This window comes from Vigna umbellata, chromosome 6 (genome assembly GCF_029865625.1).
Source record: "Vigna umbellata cultivar VRB3 chromosome 6, Vumbellata_1.0, whole genome shotgun sequence".
In the NCBI taxonomy this organism is placed as follows: domain Eukaryota; kingdom Viridiplantae; phylum Streptophyta; class Magnoliopsida; order Fabales; family Fabaceae; genus Vigna; species Vigna umbellata.
Genome location: NC_142170.1, coordinates 28,302,063 through 28,322,311, shown reverse-complemented (window position 1 = coordinate 28,322,311; position 20,249 = coordinate 28,302,063). Strand labels below are relative to the sequence as shown.

General features: G+C 29.0%; 2 protein-coding genes across 2 annotated transcripts; both read right to left on the bottom strand.

Moving 5' to 3' along the window:
• Nucleotides 1-1,973: 1,973 nt before the first annotated feature.
• LOC124826101 (isocitrate lyase 2) lies at nt 1,974-4,502 on the bottom strand. The gene is made up of 3 exons (XM_047298856.2): nt 4,367-4,502; nt 2,542-4,144; nt 1,974-2,363 (listed from the first exon to the last, which is right to left on the bottom strand). Exons 1-3 carry the CDS (start codon nt 4,394-4,396, stop codon nt 2,269-2,271), a joined length of 1,728 nt encoding a protein of 575 aa, XP_047154812.2. The 5' UTR covers nt 4,397-4,502; the 3' UTR covers nt 1,974-2,268.
• A 10,859-nt stretch (nt 4,503-15,361) lies between these two features.
• LOC148197143 (transcription factor CPC-like) lies at nt 15,362-16,441 on the bottom strand. Its single transcript, XM_088093363.1, has 3 exons — nt 16,253-16,441; nt 15,735-15,819; nt 15,362-15,640 (listed from the first exon to the last, which is right to left on the bottom strand). The coding sequence occupies exons 1-3, from the start codon at nt 16,299-16,301 to the stop codon at nt 15,553-15,555; spliced, it is 222 nt and encodes a 73-aa protein (XP_087949489.1). The 5' UTR covers nt 16,302-16,441; the 3' UTR covers nt 15,362-15,552.
• Between the last annotated feature and the right edge of the window lie 3,808 nt (nt 16,442-20,249).

The window sequence follows — 20,249 nt, the reverse complement described above, 5'->3', positions numbered from 1 at the left end:
GTTGAGTGCATCAAAGTAAATATGCATGTTTTATAAATGATTGGTTGCATGTTAGCTCACCCTACTTGTTTGTGTTTGTGTTTGGGTATGTGCGATGATCGTATAATTCGTTATACGGGAGCAGATGAAGGAATGTCCTCTGGTTCAGTGCCAATGAAGAGAAAGATAGAAGAATAAAGTAGAAGAACTCAAGTTATAATTATGATTTTGTAGTTGAAATCTGAGTTTAAAACATGTATAGACATATATCAACTATGAATTATCAAGTGTGAGAATTTGTAATGTTACATATTATAATAGTGTTGGGTAAATCAAGATAAACTAATATGTTGATTTTGCTTATCCGTGAGATAATCTAGTAATTTGAAAAATGAGTCTTAAATTCTAATTAAATCCCTTTTTAATACCAATTTATTTCTTCAAAACTCTCATTACCATGGGAAGAGTGGTTGCGATGAAAAATTTGGAAATGTGAGACAATTAAGGAAATTATGGCTTAATGTAAAAAATGTCACTCAATTGGATGCTTAATTCTTGAATGAAGAATATATAAGTTTTTATCTTGAACAACAATATACAAGAGTTATTTTTATTTTTCATTTAATTTTAATAATAAAATTGAATGAAGAATAAAAATAATGTTCGAGAGAATGAGGTGTAATGAATTATGAAAATTTTATTTGATATTAAAATTATAAAAAATATTAAGTATGTTGAATAATGTGGATGAATTGAGTTAATTATGAAGTAAATTATTAAGTATGAGGCATATTAATATATTGTTTGATGAGACAATGAAATAATATTATGATGGAAATATGCCAATGAATAAATATTAATACCTGGTATCATAATAACCGTGGTAAAATCTTAAAAGAATATATTATAACTTTACTTATAATTATATAATGTATGTTAAAGATCTTAAATGTAAGAATTTGAATAAATTATTATTCTATTATTAGGTGTAGACTTTGGGCAAAAAGAACTATTCTAATATAATAGAAAATTTATGTAAATAAAAAAAATTAAAATGGAGCAATAAAATCAGTGATGAGATATATTTAATATAGATTTAAAAAAAATTGTCAAGATGTATTAAATTATCTTAGTAGAAACTTATAGATCAAAAGTGTTTAAAGTATAACAAGTATAATTGGTTTTGATAATGTGCGATTAATATATAAGAAAGGAATAACATCTTCCAGATAATATAAGAGTTTCATGTTTCCTTTTATAATAATATTCTATGTATTTTTTTAAAAGCTTAATTTTACAACACTTATTATATATATATATATATATATATATATATATATATATATATATATAATTTGTATCTTACCACAAATATTTATGGATATTAAAAAATAAAAAATAAAGTCACAATTATTTTTAAAACATAAGTAAAAAAAAACATAAACTATATAAACTAAAACAGAATTAGAAAATTTTCATCTGATACTTTTAAACAAGTTTATTAAATACGTATTACAAATTTGATCTCGGACCATCCACAGTAATGAATATTTTTTTCATCCATAACTCATCCACTTGTCATTTCTACCATACTAGAACTTCATATATGATTTCTTCTCTTAAAAATTGATTATAAAGGCTATATCATTTCTAGCATTTTTGGAAAAGTTAAACAAAGTTCTTAGTTATTGCATTACACGTGCATTTCAGGTTTTTTTTTTTTTTAATCTTTTAACACTTATAATATTTTTTTTTCACAGTGTTTATTGGTGTGATGTATTTATTATTAATCTTAATTGAAACTGAACATTTTTATTTACATATTTTCTCTAAACCACATTATTTTTATTTACAATATTCAAATTTAAAAGTTGATTTAAAAATCTGAAAATCAGTTCCATAGGGCCAGATGTTGATAATACTTTGTGTTTGATCGTAATAAATGGAGCATTTGTTTTAATTAATAGTATACCTTAAAATTTCAGAAAAAATAATGGTAATGCAAACGTAAATTTTCTGTGCTCCTAATCCACAAATGCATGTCCAAATACACACTAACTAAATCATGTTTAACAGTAAGAGTAAAACAAAACACAAAACACAAACAAATTTTCCTTGTTCTCTCTGCTCACCAAAGAGCCTGAACAAGTAAGAAATATAACAAGTTATGCATAGAAAAATAGCAGAATATTGATTCAATGTTAAGGAGATGTGTTCCAATCCAACAGAAAAATTGGTGAATTTGCCCGAAATTCACCCTCAGAGTATAGTTAAGCAGAAGTAGCACTTTCACATTCTGGCTTTAGCAACCACAATAGTGCCTCCATCAATGTCAACAGCTCCTGACCTAGTCCATGACTCTTTAAACTGCTCTTCGGTTACTCCTACAGAAACATCATAGGGAAAAAAGGGAAACATCTTAGTATGCTAACTGATTAAAAATCTTTCTAATGACAGTGAAAAACACAGTACTTTGTTGATGCAATCATGAAAACTTAAAGAAATGAAAGCATGGTGTATTGTTAGTGACACTAACTTAGTGTGTGAGAGTGAATGACTTGCCTTTTCCCATTGCAGCAGTTGAAGCCACACCTCCTTGGACAGTCTTGAGGTATCTGTCATAGTAGTTAGCACCAGCCCATTTCTGGTGAGCAAGAGTGTCAACTCCATTGTTCCTCTCCTCTCTCTGAATCCTCTCAACATAAGCCAGCATGCCCCTCTTGGCAAAGTCTCTTGAAAATGTTGAAGTGACGAGTGCATTAGAATGCAGACCTCCAACTGTGATGAACTGCCACACATACCCCAACTTTGCAATCTTGGGAATGAAGTCTCTCATTTGCTCATCACTCATGCCAGAAGCATCCCAATTGAAAGATGGAGAGAGGTTGTAGCCAAGCATCATCTCAGGGTGCTTTGATCTAACCCCCTCAGAAAACTCTATGCACTCACCCACATTGGGGCTTGCAGTTTCCATCCATATCACATCAGCATGTGGAGCAAAAGCCCAACCTCTCACAACTGATGCTGTTACAGACCCTTTGAACCTGTAAAACCCTTCTCTAGTCCTAGGCAAGTCCCAGTCCCAAAACAGCTTCCTCACTCCTAACCTCTCCGCTATCTCCCTACCTTCTTCATTGGAAAGACACCTTTCATAACTTGAATGCTGCTTCCACTCATTCAACTTCCTTCTCTTCTCTTCCTCTCCAATGTTCTGTCTCTCTATTGCTTCCACAACTGCTTCTGACAGAGTCTTCAACTCTGCCTTTGACAGCCACTCATCCTCCAAAGCCTGAAGTTCTGCTCCACTTTTCCCAGCAGCCATGTCTTCTGCCATAAGAGCTGCCAAGCTCTTTCCCCTCAGGTTTGGGTTGGTCACACCCAAGATAAATTGGTGGTCCCTAGTGTCAATGTTAGATTGAATCAAATTAGCAGCTTCTGCATCTGTTCTGGCCACCAGCACAGTTTCCACCCCCATAACATCAAACTGAAGCCTTGCTGCCACTAGCCTATTGATGTGTTCACTGATGGCAACCAGAACTTTCCCTGCCATGTGGCCACACTTTTTTGTCACAGAAGACTGGTCCTCAATGTGGATGCCAGCAGCACCTCTCTCCACAAAGAGCTTGCAAAGCTTCACAGTTGCTGTGGTGCCACCAAAACCTGTGTCACCATCAGCTATGATGGGTCTCAAGTAATCAACATAAGGGGTTCTTGCCCTCTCTTCCCTGCTCATGTTCATTCTCTCCTCTTTTTGTTTCCTGTCATGGTATTGCTGAGCGAAGAAGAGATGCTCAACCTTGTTGGGGACAGTGTCATAAGGGTAATCGGCAAGGTCAGGGCCTGGCTCATTGGTGGTGGTGTGAGTGGCTGAACACTGCCATCCTGAGACATAGATGGTGTCCAAGTGCTTCGCCATCTGAGTGACCTGAACAGGGTCAAGTGCACCAAAAGTCCTTGAAGCTGTGCCATTGGCTTGGTGGTTCTTCAGAGTGCGCCATAGCTTTTTGGCCATCTCACCCGAGCCATAGCTTTGTCTGAGGTTTCCTCTCAGGGACACCACATCTCTAGCTGAGTATGGCCTTTTGGTTAGCTTGAACCTCTCAGAGTTCCACCATGCTTGCACCTCTGCCACTTCGGCTTCAAACCTGGCTTCTTCTTCCACTATCTGTTCATGTATAATTTGCATCAGCATTTATTCAAGTATGCTGAGATAGCAAAACATGTATTACATAAATTTTTTCAATCCGAAATAAGTTTACCATAACAACAATTATGCTGTGGTTGGTTTTACCGCTCGAAGAAAAGTTCAATCAGTTTGCATTAAACTAGTTTTTGCAAACAAATGAAAGCAAAGCAGAGCAAAAGTGCAGGGAATTATTGAACTTACGGATGAAGGAATAAAGAGTGATGAAGCCATGGTCAGAACTCTTTCTTTTTCGGTAAATGTTATGACTTGAACAACTTTGAGAAGCTCATGAAAAAGGTCCTCAATTTATACAGCAACAGGGTCACTATCTAGACGAAGTCCTTGAAAGAATGGTAACTTAGATGAGACTACGGAAAAGAGAAACAAACAAAAACCCAGAAATTTTATCTGATCATATCTAATGTCTTTTGTTATTCTCTTACTTCCAAAATTCCGAAACGTGACTCTTGAAAGCTGCATTTGCAAGCACGTATGGTGGTGTGGCACATTACTAACGCTCATATTCGTGGGTTTTTGTAAGAAATAAGGTAAATCGGCATCCTATATGAAAAAGTTGATTTTATATGAAAAAATTGTGCATTTAGTCAATTTAATTTCTGTTATATTTAAAGTCGTGCATTTGTTGAAGGACTTTTATGCATTGTAATTAAGGAGAATTGATAATTGATTGTTGAAGCAGTGTATCCCTAAATAACTTTACTAATGAATCTTTGAAATAGTTTATCTTCACCCAACTTAAACAATACGATTACTAGTTTTTGGAATCGATTATAACGCGTTGAAGTTATATAAAAAATACATAATTTTAACTTTTCAAATATAACAAAACTGAAGTTGAAAATGTACAACTTTTTCATATAAAATCGTATAAAGACTATGCAACTTGTCTATATTTATAATTTTTTTTTTTAAATCTGTTTATCATCGTAACACACAGGAACCGGTTTACTATTCTTGTAAAAGAACTGTGATCTTCCATTTAGTATCATGTCAATCACAACACCTGTTCTAAAGACTTTGATCTTACAAATTACTTTTTAATGAATAATCAGTGAGATTTGTTCTTTAATTATTAGTAAACGATTAACATCTGATATATCAAAATTAAAGTACATCGTTGAAAATAATTTTTACATTATAAAGTCACCCAAATTATAAGAGGTTCACATAAAAGCAACTAACTGTATATGTGAAGACAATAAAAGACATACATTTCGTGCAACTTCATCATTTATCATAGTCACAACATGGTTTTGACTTCTACGCAAGGTTCCTACAGTCACAGTACCGTGATGAAAATCACACAAGAAAACTTGACGCAGTTTTGTGATAATGTCTTTTTGTTTTTGTTTGTCCTTACACAATATTAACAGAAAAAGAATATCGTTAATTGATTGAAAAAAAAACTAAATTAATTTCACTTTTAAGATTAGAAGGTTAAACTAATGTGAATTTTTTAGCGAATTACAGTGGTATATATTTGAAAGATTAAAATGGGAATTTCTTTTTTTCTAAAGAAGGGTATTAAAATAAAATATTGGGAAATATTATAGATATTATATACAATATTCATCTATATTTTATTGGTTTAATATCTTCATAAGTTCCTATTTTTATCCAGCATTTCAAATAGGATCCTTTCTTTTTTCGCGTCTCAATTGGATCCTTATTTTTGTAAAATTTGAACAATTAAAGGTCTGTCGTTAAATTAAGCAAACGACCGTTTAAGTGTTGATTACATGGCATGTCAAACTTCAAGTTAATGAGACGTGGCATTATAAATTAATTTTGTATTAAAAGTTATGAATGCATGATGATGTAATAAGCTTTTTGAAAGGGCAAAGTGGGAAAAATAAAGACTTTCTACTTCTTCTTCTACCTCCACATTCTCGCTCCTGCGTCCCAAATTTCCATGGCTGCGTTTTGGTTCTTTTGAATTGGGAATGCACGAACCTTGAAGGTGGTTTCCCTTGCAGGTTACGATTGGGATTCTGGCGTAGAGGAGGTGGATAAAGATTCACAATGGTGCTCTGGATGCTTTTTGAGGGTTTCTGTTATGGCGAAATTTGGGGGTTTTTGGGTTTTTCTAGTTTGGCTTTGCTAGTTCGGTGATGGTGGGGAGCGATAGTTTTAGTGCTTGCAGTTGGAGCGTGGAGGAGATTGAATCTTGCGATCTGGCAGAGAGGAACACGCTACTGGTTATGCGATAGTGGAGAAGAAAAAGATGTCGCGGCACTCTTGCGATGATGGAAGGACATGGTCTGAAGGTTCTCGCGACAGTGTCCATGGTAGCGCGAGGTAAGATTGGACGAACTCTGTCTTTGTGTCGCGGGGGTCATAGAGGTTGGCAATTTGGGTGGTGCGACTGGGTTGTCTGCTTTGCGCGAATTGGGGTTCATGGTGTTGGTGGCGACGACTTTCGCTCCGACGAGGATGATGATGGTGGAGGCGCGCGATGATGATTTTGCGAATTGGTTTTCTCTGTTTAGGTTTCTGCGATTTTGTGCTTTGATTGACAAAGAAGATGATGCGGGTGTGTCGCGATTCTGATGGTGGTGGCTGTGGAGGCTCGCGACTCTGCAGAGACATTAACGATGTAGATGAACAGTGGTAGTGGGCCACGGCGAGATGAGCAAGGTGGTCGTGCTTCAACTTGTTTCAAACCGATGTTCTTCCCCACCAACACTTGCATCTACTTCAACAACAACGATTTTGTGGATGAATGATGAGGCCTATGACTCAAATTTCCCCAATTTCATTTCGACATAGCAATTGGAGAGAGAATGTATAATACCAATTTCCAACTTTGCCCTTTCTTTAATTGAATTTACATTCTGATTACTTAATTTTTTTAATTCAAAATTTAAAATAATAGAATTGAGTCACGTTTTTAATGACATATATGTTAAAACACTGTCAGCATGTCAGGTGACACAATCCTTAACGTTGTTTGATCAATTTGACGGAAAGTTCCTATTTGATTCAATTTTACAAAAATAAGGACCCAATTGAGACGTCAAAAAAGAAAGGGTTCTATTTGAAATTCTGGATAAAAATAGGGACTTATGAAGATATTAAACCAATTTTATTCTAATAAAGGAGAAGCGGAAGAATTGTGTAGAATCTCAAATAAATATTTAAAAAGTTATAAGTCATGCTTAGAATATGTTACTTTAAGATTAAAGAAAAGTTTTTCAAAGCATATGAAAATGTAAATACTTTGTTTCTCTATATCTTTGGTGTTTATTAAAAAAAGTATGATATTCGAATGGAGGACAACACAACAAATACATAAATGTAAGTTAACTAAATTAAATGAATATACAACAACACATTTTATTCGAAACATAACATCAATTTATTTCATTAATACACTGCAATTTATATTTAATTAGATAACTTTCTTAATATTGCATCGAATTCTACATCAAAAGAATAACATTTGGTCTAATCACTAATTATTTGCTTTTAAAGTAGAAAACATCATATCAACACATAAGTGTAAGCTAACTAAACTAAATGAATGTACAACAATACATGTTCATTCAAAACATAACATCTACCAACAATATTCGTTTCATTGTTCTTCATATTTATTAAGACAACTTCCTTAATATTGCACTTAATACTAAACATCAAAAGACTAACATTTGTCTATGTTTAGTTGACTGGTTATCAAGTCAGATTTTACTTTGATCTAATTGATAACCTAAATTCTCACAAATTAGATTCCAAAACTTTAGGAGAAATTAAGACTTCTCTGAAAAACTTACATTGTTAACAAAAATATTCATTGACTTTCACCACATGACAATGATAAGTGTGATATTTACCTTATATTCACACTTATTTTAATCTCTTTTTCATGTGTTTGTGTAATAATTTCATGGATAGATGTAAAAATTGTGTTTTATTGTTCATAGATTAGTTTAATTGTCTTTGTGTATTTATTTTGCAGATGAATAAGATTATAAAAGATTAAAAAAAATCCCTAAAAATTTCACTGTGCACTATTCATCCATTGATCGACACTATTCATCGGTTGATCGACACTATTCATCTGTTGACTGGTACTGTTCATGCGTTGACTTTCACTCCAGCGAATTTCAAGACTCGCTCCAACGAGTTGACCTTTTCCAGAACTTATTAAATGGCCCGAAAACAAAGAAAAGAGGTAGTTTTGGAAGGGGAAATGTTGCTAGAGCCATGGACGAAGGTATGGAGGCACGATACCACTTCAGGAGCTCATGAAGGCCGCTTGGGGCATGTGGAAACATCTTTTTCTCCTCTTTGGGTCTCCTTCTTCTTCCACCCACCATGTTTGTAAGCTCTAAGGTTCTCTATGAAAGTGGAGAACCAGATTCATCTTGTTAGGGATTGTTGTAGCCTATGAATTATTGTGTAATGAATGATTGATTTGAATATATATATATATATATATATATATATATATATATATATATATATGTGTGTGTGTGTGTGTGTGTGTGTGTCTTTGCTATCAATCACTAGTATTCTTGTTTCCAATCTTAAAGCTTACATGTAATAGGAATATTTCATTACTTGATTTGTTATTCATGGGTATGGAAACATATTTTTGCATGATCTAGAACTGAAACAAGGGTCCTTGTAGTTCATTGGGAGATGATTTACTTGTTGTCTTAAAATCCTAACTCTTTATTATGGGTTTCCTTGTTAGATTATCCAAGAAATTGGGGATTGAGTAAATTTGTGGATTGACTTTAAATAATTGATAGAAAGGAGATGAAATTAGGTAAGTCCAGAGTGAAATAGGTAAAAATTAACCTTAACAATATCATTTCTCGTCTATGTCATAGCTATCTGTCTTCAATACCAAAGTCCAACCATGTAATTATGTGTAAATTTATCTTTCTGCACTTTTTTGTAAATTAATTTTATGTTCTTGAGTCTAGATGAGTTGTTAATCGCACAATTCTTTACTATTACGAGTCTCTTGGAAAAACAATACTTGATCTTACCATTTTATATTACTTGAAACGATTTGATACACTTGCCAATTGTATTGTATCGTCCAACAGATATCTTCATCCATGAGAATAAGGTTATAAGGAGAACTTAGAATGTAATTTAATACTTATACTATACTAATAAACGCATTAATCCTTGATAATTATAATCAATTCTCATAAAGCTTAAAGCTTGATTTAACATCAATTACCTATGTGTGATCATAATATAGAATCATCCATGAGTAATCATAATATAGAATCACTCACTTGTCATTTCTTATAAATGTGGTTTAACATTTTCAATCACCCAAATGTGATTCCTTTTAAATATCATTATCTATAAATAATTTTACATCAAGTTCATCAAACGTTATATAAAACTTCCATAAACATTAGACCTTATACCAAATCTCATGAATTCCAATTTATAGTAATAGCATATACTCTTATAATTACCATTAAAGTACCAAAATTTTAAAATTATTTGTATTGTTAATGAATTTATTTATTAATAGAAACACGTATATAGTATTTAATAAACAATAAAAAACCTTAAGTCTCTGTAAAAGTAACAAAATGTTTCATAAAAGGGGTAACAAATTTCTTTTAAAATATATCTTAAATTAAGGACCAGATTAATATGAAAGAGTACGAGTACGAGTACGAGTACGAGTACGAGTACGAGTACGAGGAATAACTGACACAGAGAGATAGATCTAATAGAAGTTAGTATCACTGAACTTCTTTAGAAGATTCGCTGAACATGTGTTTCGTAAAATAGGAATTATTATATCCAAAAATAATGGTGGTTGAGAAATATGAATTTAATAAATAACTAAAAGTTATAAGTTATTAATATAATATTTTAAAATGTTTATATTTTTTATAACCAATTGTTTTCACTTTTAGTTTAATGAACATTTTAATTATGTATAATATTAAACTATTTAACAAGAGTAATGTGCATATATATAGTCTAATGGAATAACTTTCTTTTTGCAAGATTCTGTCTAGTGGAATTCTTCTCTTACCTTCATCACACGAAAAGAGTTATAGAAGAAAAGAGTTAATATTTCTTTCTACATTAAATTTTGGTTTAATAGGTTCGGAGGTCCTATATTTGTGGATTCGTTTCAATTGGGTCCTCCAATTTTGAAAGTGATCAATTTGGCCCCTAATTTAACAAAATTGAGTCAATAATACCCTTTCCGTTAAATGCAATGGACGTCATTAATTTTTTAAACATGTGGTATGTTGAAGCATCCTTCAAATAAAACTGTGCCACCTGCAAATAAAAGGATGCCTCAACATGCCACATGTTTAAAAAGTTAACGCCGTCCATTATATTTAACGGAAAGGGTATTATTGACTCAATTTTGTTAAATTAGGGACCAAATTGATCACTTTCAAAATTGGAGGACCCAATTGAAACGAACCCACAAATATAAGGACCTCCGAACCTATTAAACCTTAAATTTTCATTAACCATAGGGTTTAGTTTTATGTACCAAGTCTGTGTTATTCATTTTTCCTCTAATATTCACAGTGTAGGCAAATGATTAGTAATATTATTAGTTGTAACTGACATAGTTAGGATTAATGATATTGTAGTAATGCATTAATTAGCACACTGTCTTTTTTGTTTAAGAAAAGATTATGTATACTGTTAAATATATAACTTTGTTTCAATTTAAAAACAAAAAAAAAAATCAGATCCCTAAATTTTTATACAGAAAACATTATGAAAAATACAATACTAAAAAGTATTTTCCAACAAAATTATATTTAAATAATGTGTCAAAGACATTTACATGGCGAAACACATGTATAATATATTATAAATAAATTTATATTTAATATGAATGGTAAAGTTGATTAGTTGGTTGACTCATTCTGACCTACTAAAATTTGATAGATAAAAAGTAAAATAAAAAAGAGTTTTAAAAGTTAATTTTTGAATATTTTATCATCTTAGTTGTAAATATATAATAATATTATAATTTAAATTAATAATATTTATAAGTTAAATTTTAGATATCAATAATTATGATAAACTAATCGAACTTATAAACATAATAATTATTTTAATTTATTAAATCAAGATATTAATTTATCAAATGAACAGTTTCAAAATATTTAAACAATTAAATGTACTATATATATATATATATATATATATATATATATATATATATATATATAACAAATTTTAAAATTATTAAATTATAAAAAAAAGCATTAAGGAAGAAATCAATATTTCAACCTATTTTATCATCTTGTGATTTAAACTCAAATAATCAAATATGAAAAAGTAATCTTTCATCTTCAAACTTTGGGAGAAAATTAAAATTTTGTATGACGAAAAGGTAAGAGTTTGTGAAATGGTTTGTAAGATTTTGGATTTGTTGAATGCAAAAGAGGCAAAAGTAGTATGGGATTGTTATAGTTGAATGGAAGTAATGAGTGATATATATGACCAACTATGTGTTTTCTTATTGGGACAAGCAACATATAAAGATGATAATATGCTTAGTGGGTAGAAGAGAATGGAAACTATAATTCTGCAAATATAGCAATCAGAGTGGTCCTAGACATTGATATATGAGGGTTTCTTGTGAGTTTCATTTACGACATTTATTTCTTTTAAAAATATCTAACTAGTAAACCAATGGATTATGCATTGTCATATTATTCACAAATAATTACATTATTTTTTCCTTTTCTTTTAAGGGGATCAAGATTGTGCACGTGCCATTTCAAAATATACAATGGGTTGGTGAAGATACTAACAAGACACCTAGCCGCATATATATCTACAATAATAAATTATTTATGTTTAAAAAATTTAAATGAATTAATAATTTACTTTCGGCACTAATATATTCATAATTTTGTTTGTTTTTATTCTAAATAATCTGTGGATATGTATGAACAAGGACAAAACAAAATTCTATCTAATAAGTGATGTGATGAGTGAATATTATTCGTGTTTTACTATCCTGTCTATCATCCACCTGATTTTTGGAGTATTAGAATATAAAAATTAAAATTAACCAAAAATGATAACTGTATTTTAAGTTAATAATATTATGTAAAAACTAAAGTAATTCTATTATTATTTATCTAAAATATTTTTTTTTTTGGATAAACAATTTCTTATTTGGCTTTCAAGTTCTGTTTTTTTTTCTTTTGTTTTGTCGGTATGTTGTATACAATTAACCACACGCGTAGCTGAGAAAAGCTAAGTATTTATCACTTAAATACGTAGTTACGTGTTTGTTTATTAGAATTTGCTTCCTTAGAGAATTTCTAAAAATCTTCATCTTATTGTCTTTTTCAAGGACACAATTTTTTAGGAAGCGAGACATTTGCAGTTAGAAAACTAATATTTATGCGAATTAGAGTGTGAGAGTAGAGAGAGAGAAAACAAAACTATATAGGATAAGTAGAAATAGAATGTTTTTTTTTTCAGCACAATTTCTAAAAGAAAAAAATAATTTCACTTTTAAATGGTTTTGAAAGGATACTTTATATAGCAAAATCGTTTAAATAAGTTATACCTATTGTTCGTATTTATTTGTAAAGATGAATCTGGGTAAGTGAATTTGAGAGAAAAGATGAGTAAAAGTGAAATTGTTTGAATTAAAAAAAATGATAATAAATGAAAAAAAATAAGAGGAAAGATTATGAAAATTATTCAATGATGTGATGAGTTTGATATAATAAAAAAAATATTTTAATTGATAAAATTAAATTATTACTATTTTATCTTCAGATATAAAAATAATTTAAAATAAAATATAATTAGGGTAAATTATGTTAAAATAAAATGTGATATTATTTAAAATAAAAAAAATAAAATTGATGAAATTATATTGAAATAAAATGTGATTGGTAAAAATTAAGTTGGAATAAATTGTGAGTTAGTGCTTAGTTTAAATAAAATTATTATTATTATTATAATTTAATTTATACATTATTATTTTTAGTTAGTATTGTTTTATTATATTATATTACATTATATATATAAAAATTATGATTTTTAATTATTATTGTTTTATTATATATCTTAATGGTAAATAAGGGCAATAGAAATGCAAGGCACCACCTGCCTTTTTCTTTGTTTCATCTCTTCTTTGAGAGTATTAGTGAAATGGACAACTTTCACTTTCCTCGCTCGTATTTCGACAAAAATCAATAACTACAAACATCCACTTTTCACGCCTTTCAATCATTGTAAACACATATTAACTATAATAAACACAGATTGAGTAAAAGTTGAGACTCAGATGAAATATGAATTATGTTAAAATGATTTTATGATAACATATTATAAATTGAAATAAATTGTTGAAGTACGATATAAAAAGTTAGAAGTTAAAGAGAAGTAATTCCTAGTAGATGATGGATAGTATGAATATTAAGTTAAGATATTTTATGTATATTTAAGTTCTACTAATAAATGAAAGTCATATAGATAAAAGCATTGGCACTAGGAACTAGTGGAGGCTTCCTACCATCCAGTGAACGGGTGATTAGTCATTGGTATTTTCGATGAGATGTGTAGTACATCATCCTATTATATGAAAATAAGAAAATATTAGATGAAATTTGTTAATCAAAGTTATGATTTTTATTAAGTGTTGAAGTATATCAAAGCATAAGAGTGGTTTGTTGTTAAAATAATATTCGATGGAATTAGCTAAGAGTGACTATAATTTGATAAGGCAAAAGTGACTATAATCTATAAAAATACTAGGAGTAGTTAAACATCAAAGAATACTTGCTAGTGTTAGCCATGAGTAAATACTTGTATAGGTTTTGTTAGAAATGACTATAATCCAAAATAATGCTTTGTACTTTTTGCAAGTGAAACTTACCCGTTGGTCAAATTGAATGTAATTTATATTATCATACAAACTAGTATAAAAATACTATTCAATCATTCTTTCCTTATTTTATTGATATTGCATTTTATTGAATTTAAACTAATTACAAAGTAAGTTTTTTAAAGTTCTTAGCCTATTAATTGTAAAACTACCGTCTAACCATGTATCATCATACAATATATACAAAAGGTTTTAAAAACATAATTCAATAATTTCTTCTTCCTGTGTTTTACTTATTTTCTACAAAATTTATATCATAATTGTTGCGTGTGTATGTTGTTTTGTAATTGTAAAGATAGTGTCTTCACACATATATAATTGATATATGGTCTATTGAACAAATATAATAGTTGCATATATTTTTTCTTTTATTTTAATTATGTGTGTTTATATATTCAAGAATTGTTATTTATTTTATTTAAGTAATGGTAACGGGACTAAGTGAATAATATGTTTATTATTAATAAATATTATTTAGTTTGATATTTTTAAATAATAAATAAACATATAAATTTAGTAGGTCAACCTTTAAATTTTATAAATATTACATTTGTTTAATTTAAAAATAGAAAGCATGCCCTTTCCTTCTCAAAATCCAATTACCAAACATGTATTATACAGACTACAGAGTTACTCTTTCGTATTAAAATAATTGCACTTTAATTTTCTACAGATTAAGGATAATAATTATTGGAAATTTTGTTTAAAATAATTTCACTCCGTTATTCAGTACATTAATAATTATTAATAATTCCACTCTTTTAATAAATGCATTTTTTTATCAATTGCAAATGCAAACTTTGATTAGTTTATTCAGAGACCTTAAATAAAATAAAAATATTCATCGAAAATCGAAAACATCGTATCATTTAACATTTTGTAAAGATTACAATCATTTGGAGAGAATCGATTATAATGTTGTAATCTAGATCATTCCTAAATGCGCTCAACCATGCCCATAACCCGCAGAAATCTTCGTGGAACTGGAAGCCATATGTTTCATATTTACCCGATGTGGAACTAGCAAGTAAACAAGTTTTTGCCCCTGAACCTAAAGCTAGAGTATTTATATATATATATATATATTCTCTTTATGATAGTTAATTTTTGTTAAAAATTAATATTTAATAGAGTTTCATAATCCAAAAATATGCAGCATTGGGCAAAGCTGTTGTTTGTGGTTAGATGCATACACCCAAATATGAGAAAAATAATTTGTTGTTGTCACCTTATAAAGGACAAATAAGAAGTACTTTTGGAAACTTATATTGGCATGAAAATATCTGAATCATAGATTGCCTAAACATATAAGAACATTATAAGATATATGGGAAGATAAAGTAACAACATTAAACATAAGGGCATTTAGAATGACATACCCCTTTTAGTTACAGCAAAATGCAAACACAAGAACCAATATATAATTGGAACAACTTCCATTTCATATCCGACACAAAATTTTTCTTGCTTCGTTATCTCTGCCATTTCATTGGCTAGTTGAATATCTTGAAGTCCAATACTTCTCTATCTCTTCTGCAGTTCTTCCAGGAATTCTTCCAGCAATCAAAGACCACCTAAGGAAAAACTTAATGTTTCATATATAACTTTCATCTAAAATGAAAAAAAAAAAAAAAGTGGTTCAACAAAAGAAAGCATGCATATACTCACCTCTCCCCAACCAGATTATACACCATGGCAATAAGGATTTCCTCAGCCTCAGAAAATTCCATAGTCGAAGTTTGTAGGGATTTCTCTGCATAACACAAATCAACTCTTCAAATTTATAAAGAAAACAACAACTTTTCTAATGCAGATAGACACATATCACATAATGTAAGATCATATATACCTTGTTATTAAATAGTTTTAGTTACTAAAACTAATGCAATGAACAACTTTGTGTTTTCAATATATCAAAAGTTATCACACATTAAGACTAGAAGCTGGAAATCTCAGGTGGTCACAAAAAAGAAAAAGAATGCAACGAGAATAGGATTCTGCAGAGAGATCAGTTGTCAGTATTCAAAATTTGAGAAATGTAATGGCATACAAGGATGATGACCCAAAACAAGCGTTGAGATAAAACTGCAGAGAGATTAGTTATCAGTACGTATGTTCATGTTATAGTATAATTATGTCAAAATATACTTGTCTAGGTATCAGAAGACTCCGTTCTTAAAGGGTACCTTTAGAATCAGCAGAAGCATTATCAGATGAGCGATCAATGTCAGCCATTTGCAACAGCAAGTTGAAAAGAGCTTTGAAAACCTTTATTGAATATGTTTTGAAAAAGAAGAGTGTATAGAACAAGAAACGATTCGGCGGTATTAATATATAGGAGGGTGTAAATTCATAGGAGAGTGAAAGGGTACATAGAAATGAAGAAGAAGAAGAAAAAAAGAGAAGAGGGTATGAAGAAAAAGAGAGTGGAAAGTGGTAGTTGAACACATGGTAGTTGGGTTGGACGTGTTAGTTGGCGTGGAATTTTGTAGATGACAAAGGTGTCGGTGTTAGATGCACACGAATATCTAAGAAAAATTATCATAGTACCAAGATGTCTGTCACAAAGTATATCTTATGGTCGTACGTTCATTAAGCTAAGACCATTAATAATTTTTTTAACAATTTTTATATTTTTTATAATATTATTTTATTGATTTTTATATTTAAAACAGACCAATCAAAACTATCACCTATATTATTATAAAAGGTTATAAAAAAAAATTATTAAAAAAATATTTTCGTTAAAATTAATACTCGAAATAGTTGTGCATTGAATTTTGGATTTCACAAAGAGTTGTGCTTAAAAAAGAAAATTCTAATCATCACAATGTGTTTTTTTTTTTAAAAGAATATGATAATTTATATTTATGAATTCTTAATATAGCTTAAGGAAGAGTTTATGAAAACAAAAAAGGGTAATGATACTTGAACAACCATTTTTGACAACATTTAGACACGCGCACACGTGTCAAAATCTGAGTGGTCCATTTTCATTTAATTTTTTCAACTAGACCACTCAGATTTTGACACGTGTGCGCGTGTCTAAATGTTGTCAAAAATGGTTGTTCAAGAAACATTTTCTAAAAAAAAAAAAAAAGACGTAGTTTGTTAATTCCTTTGAAAAGTCGAAGGAAATTAGTAGTTGTTGGGAGGGTGGTAGCTGGTAAATTCTGCACTGATTCTGTCTCTTTCTTCAATAAGAGGGAAATGCCAAAATAAAGTAAACAAAGGACCTCGTAAAACACACTGATGTAAAATTTTAAGTCACCCCAAAAGGAAAACAATATAGTAATCAATCTTCTAGATCCTAAACTCCGACCAATCAATCATCTAGAAACTCATATAACACCTGCACGAACATCGCTTTCGCTACTTTGCTACCCAAAGAAAAACTGATTTCTTTCTTTTAGACGCAGAAAACTCAAATTGGAAAGAAGAATGTTTTGGATGAAGATGATGAAAAATAAAACAAAAGCAGTTACCTTTTAAAAAATTGAAGTGTAAAAATAAAAAAGTTGAGTTTTTTATGGTTGAGGTTGAAGATGGAAGTGATTATGTTGAAGGTTGAAAAAGGGTGGAAAATTGGTATGATTAGAAAGGACTTTGCGTTTACCAGAACATCTTGCACACGTTTTGTAAGAGAAACTTAATTTACTATATACGATGGTACGCAATTATAATCAAACAAAAACATGCTTTGTTTTGTAATGCTATGTATAGATAGGGCTGAGTCAAGGGATAAGAACGTGGTGACAGTGTTAAATTGCTAAAGTTGTCACAACTTCTTCTAATCAATGGTTCCAATAAAACCATTTTTTCTTATTTTCTTTGAATAAATATAATTTCTAAGATCGTATATTCCAATCATCATCTACAGCAACATAATACTTAATTCAATAATATGCTAAAAACTAACAGATAGTGTCATGGTTAACAGATAATTTAATATATTACGTATTTGGCCAGATCTTTGAGTGAATCACTGTGTCTTCTAACTTATTCTGACAAAGTTATTCTAACCTCTTAAATCAATTTTATGATACAATATTTAAATTTCAGAAGATATATTTTCAATTTACATGAGAAAATAGAATCTTACAAATACTTGACAAATTAAGCCAACTTTTTGTATAAAAAAAAGTATATAACCTTTAATATATTTGAATTGGACTTTTTTATTTATTAATTGCTGAACCATTATTTGTAAAATAATATTAACAAAATTAGTATTTTAATTAATAAGCTGAAAATGGTTATTTATACGAGTTGAATTATCAAGTAATTAATGAGAGGTTATATTAATACTGTTAAAGTATTTTATCATTATTTTAATAAAAAAATACTTATTAATACACTGTTCTTTATTTTCAGAATATTAAAGCCGAGATTCTATTGCTAATGTTGTTATTATAATAATAGTCTTCGTTGAATATGATTGACTATCTGGTCACTAAAAATATCATTAACACTGATTCTTTTCTTTATTGGTTGATTTTAAATGATGATATATAAATCGAGGTTAAGCTGTTAACTTCACATTAAAAAATGTAAATTTGTATTATTATTCGACTATTAGTTTTGTCTAATTTATATTAAGTGTATAAAGTATTTAAGAATTAGGTAAAGATAAACAATTAAAAAAAACATTCATAGATGTTTCAAATTAGAAAAAAATAAAGAAGAAAGAAAGAAAGAAATTGAAGGAACATAAAGGCAAAATCAAATTAAGATTTAAAAGAATTATACGTTAAATTATTCATTTAGTTCCTCCGATAACTTTATTTTTTCTTCTATACATAAAAAAAAATTATTATTATATATATTATGTTTAATCTCTACTAGTTTCAATGAATTTAAACTATAAGAATTAAAAGAGGCTAAAACTGGAATATATAAGAATTTTAAAAATATATATATTAAAATGAATGAATTTTATATATACAAATTGAAGATAAAATTTGTATAATTAAACCCTAAAATATAACATTTTTTATAGTAGTTAGTAAATAATATAAATATCACTTTTCACATAAGCTTATTAAATAAAGATATTCGTCTTCGTTATTAAATAAAAATGTATCAGTAATATATTACTAATTTTTTAATTCAATGTTTGAGTGATGGTTGATTAATGATTAATGGATATTCAGGAATATACGTATTTGATTGTCCAAAAAAAAAACATCATTAAAAAAATCTGATCTCACCATGTTGTAAATATTTTTACCTTAAAAGCTTACACATGATACTTATGTTGTATATTAAAAAACAAAATGAAAGGCCATTGACAGCCATGGTACATAGACCTTCTGAAAGAGAGGAAATATTAAAAAGATTGCAAATATCATTTTCATAAGCAATCATTCAAATCTATCTTACAATATTAGTATTTTGTTTTATTTTTTTTTAAATGTTTGATTTGAAAGAAAAAATGAAAGAGAAGAATATAAAAAACTAAGATAAGAAAACGAGGAAGCATATACATTTTTGAAAGCAAACGGAAAATGAATAAAATTTTCTTCTGCTTTTCTAATTGAAAAGAAATAGTAGAAAACGAAAACAAAATTCTTGGCAATATATTATTACTTCCCAGTTATTATAATTACTTTTTGTCATAATAATCGTTATAATTAACAAATTAGATTATAAATCACTCAAAATCAATACTATATATATATATATATATATATATATATATATATATATATACTAATTTAACAAAATAAAGTATTCAATATAAAGAAGTTTAAGTGCTATCAAATTCAAAATAAAATTATATAAATACATTAAATACAGATGTTTTCTTCTTTTTTTATTCATCAACAGAACCATCATGATCTATATAAAAAAACAAAAGAAAAATGTTATTATTTACTTAATTTTTCCTTTTCTTAGCCTACATCAAACACGGTATGAAACGAAATAAAATAAATTATTCTTGATAAATAAAAGTAAATAAACGTGCAAGTGTAAAATATTATTTTTAGTTCAAAAAATAATAGTACAAGTAATTATAATAACAAACTGTCAAAATAAAAAATAAAAAAATAAAAAAGAAGTCCTTCAAACTAAACAATTAATTTTTCTTAGATGAAAAATAAACAAAAATATAAGATAATTGATGTAAGAAACTAGAAAATAGAGTATTAGATTAGATAGGTATATTAAAATAATTAGACA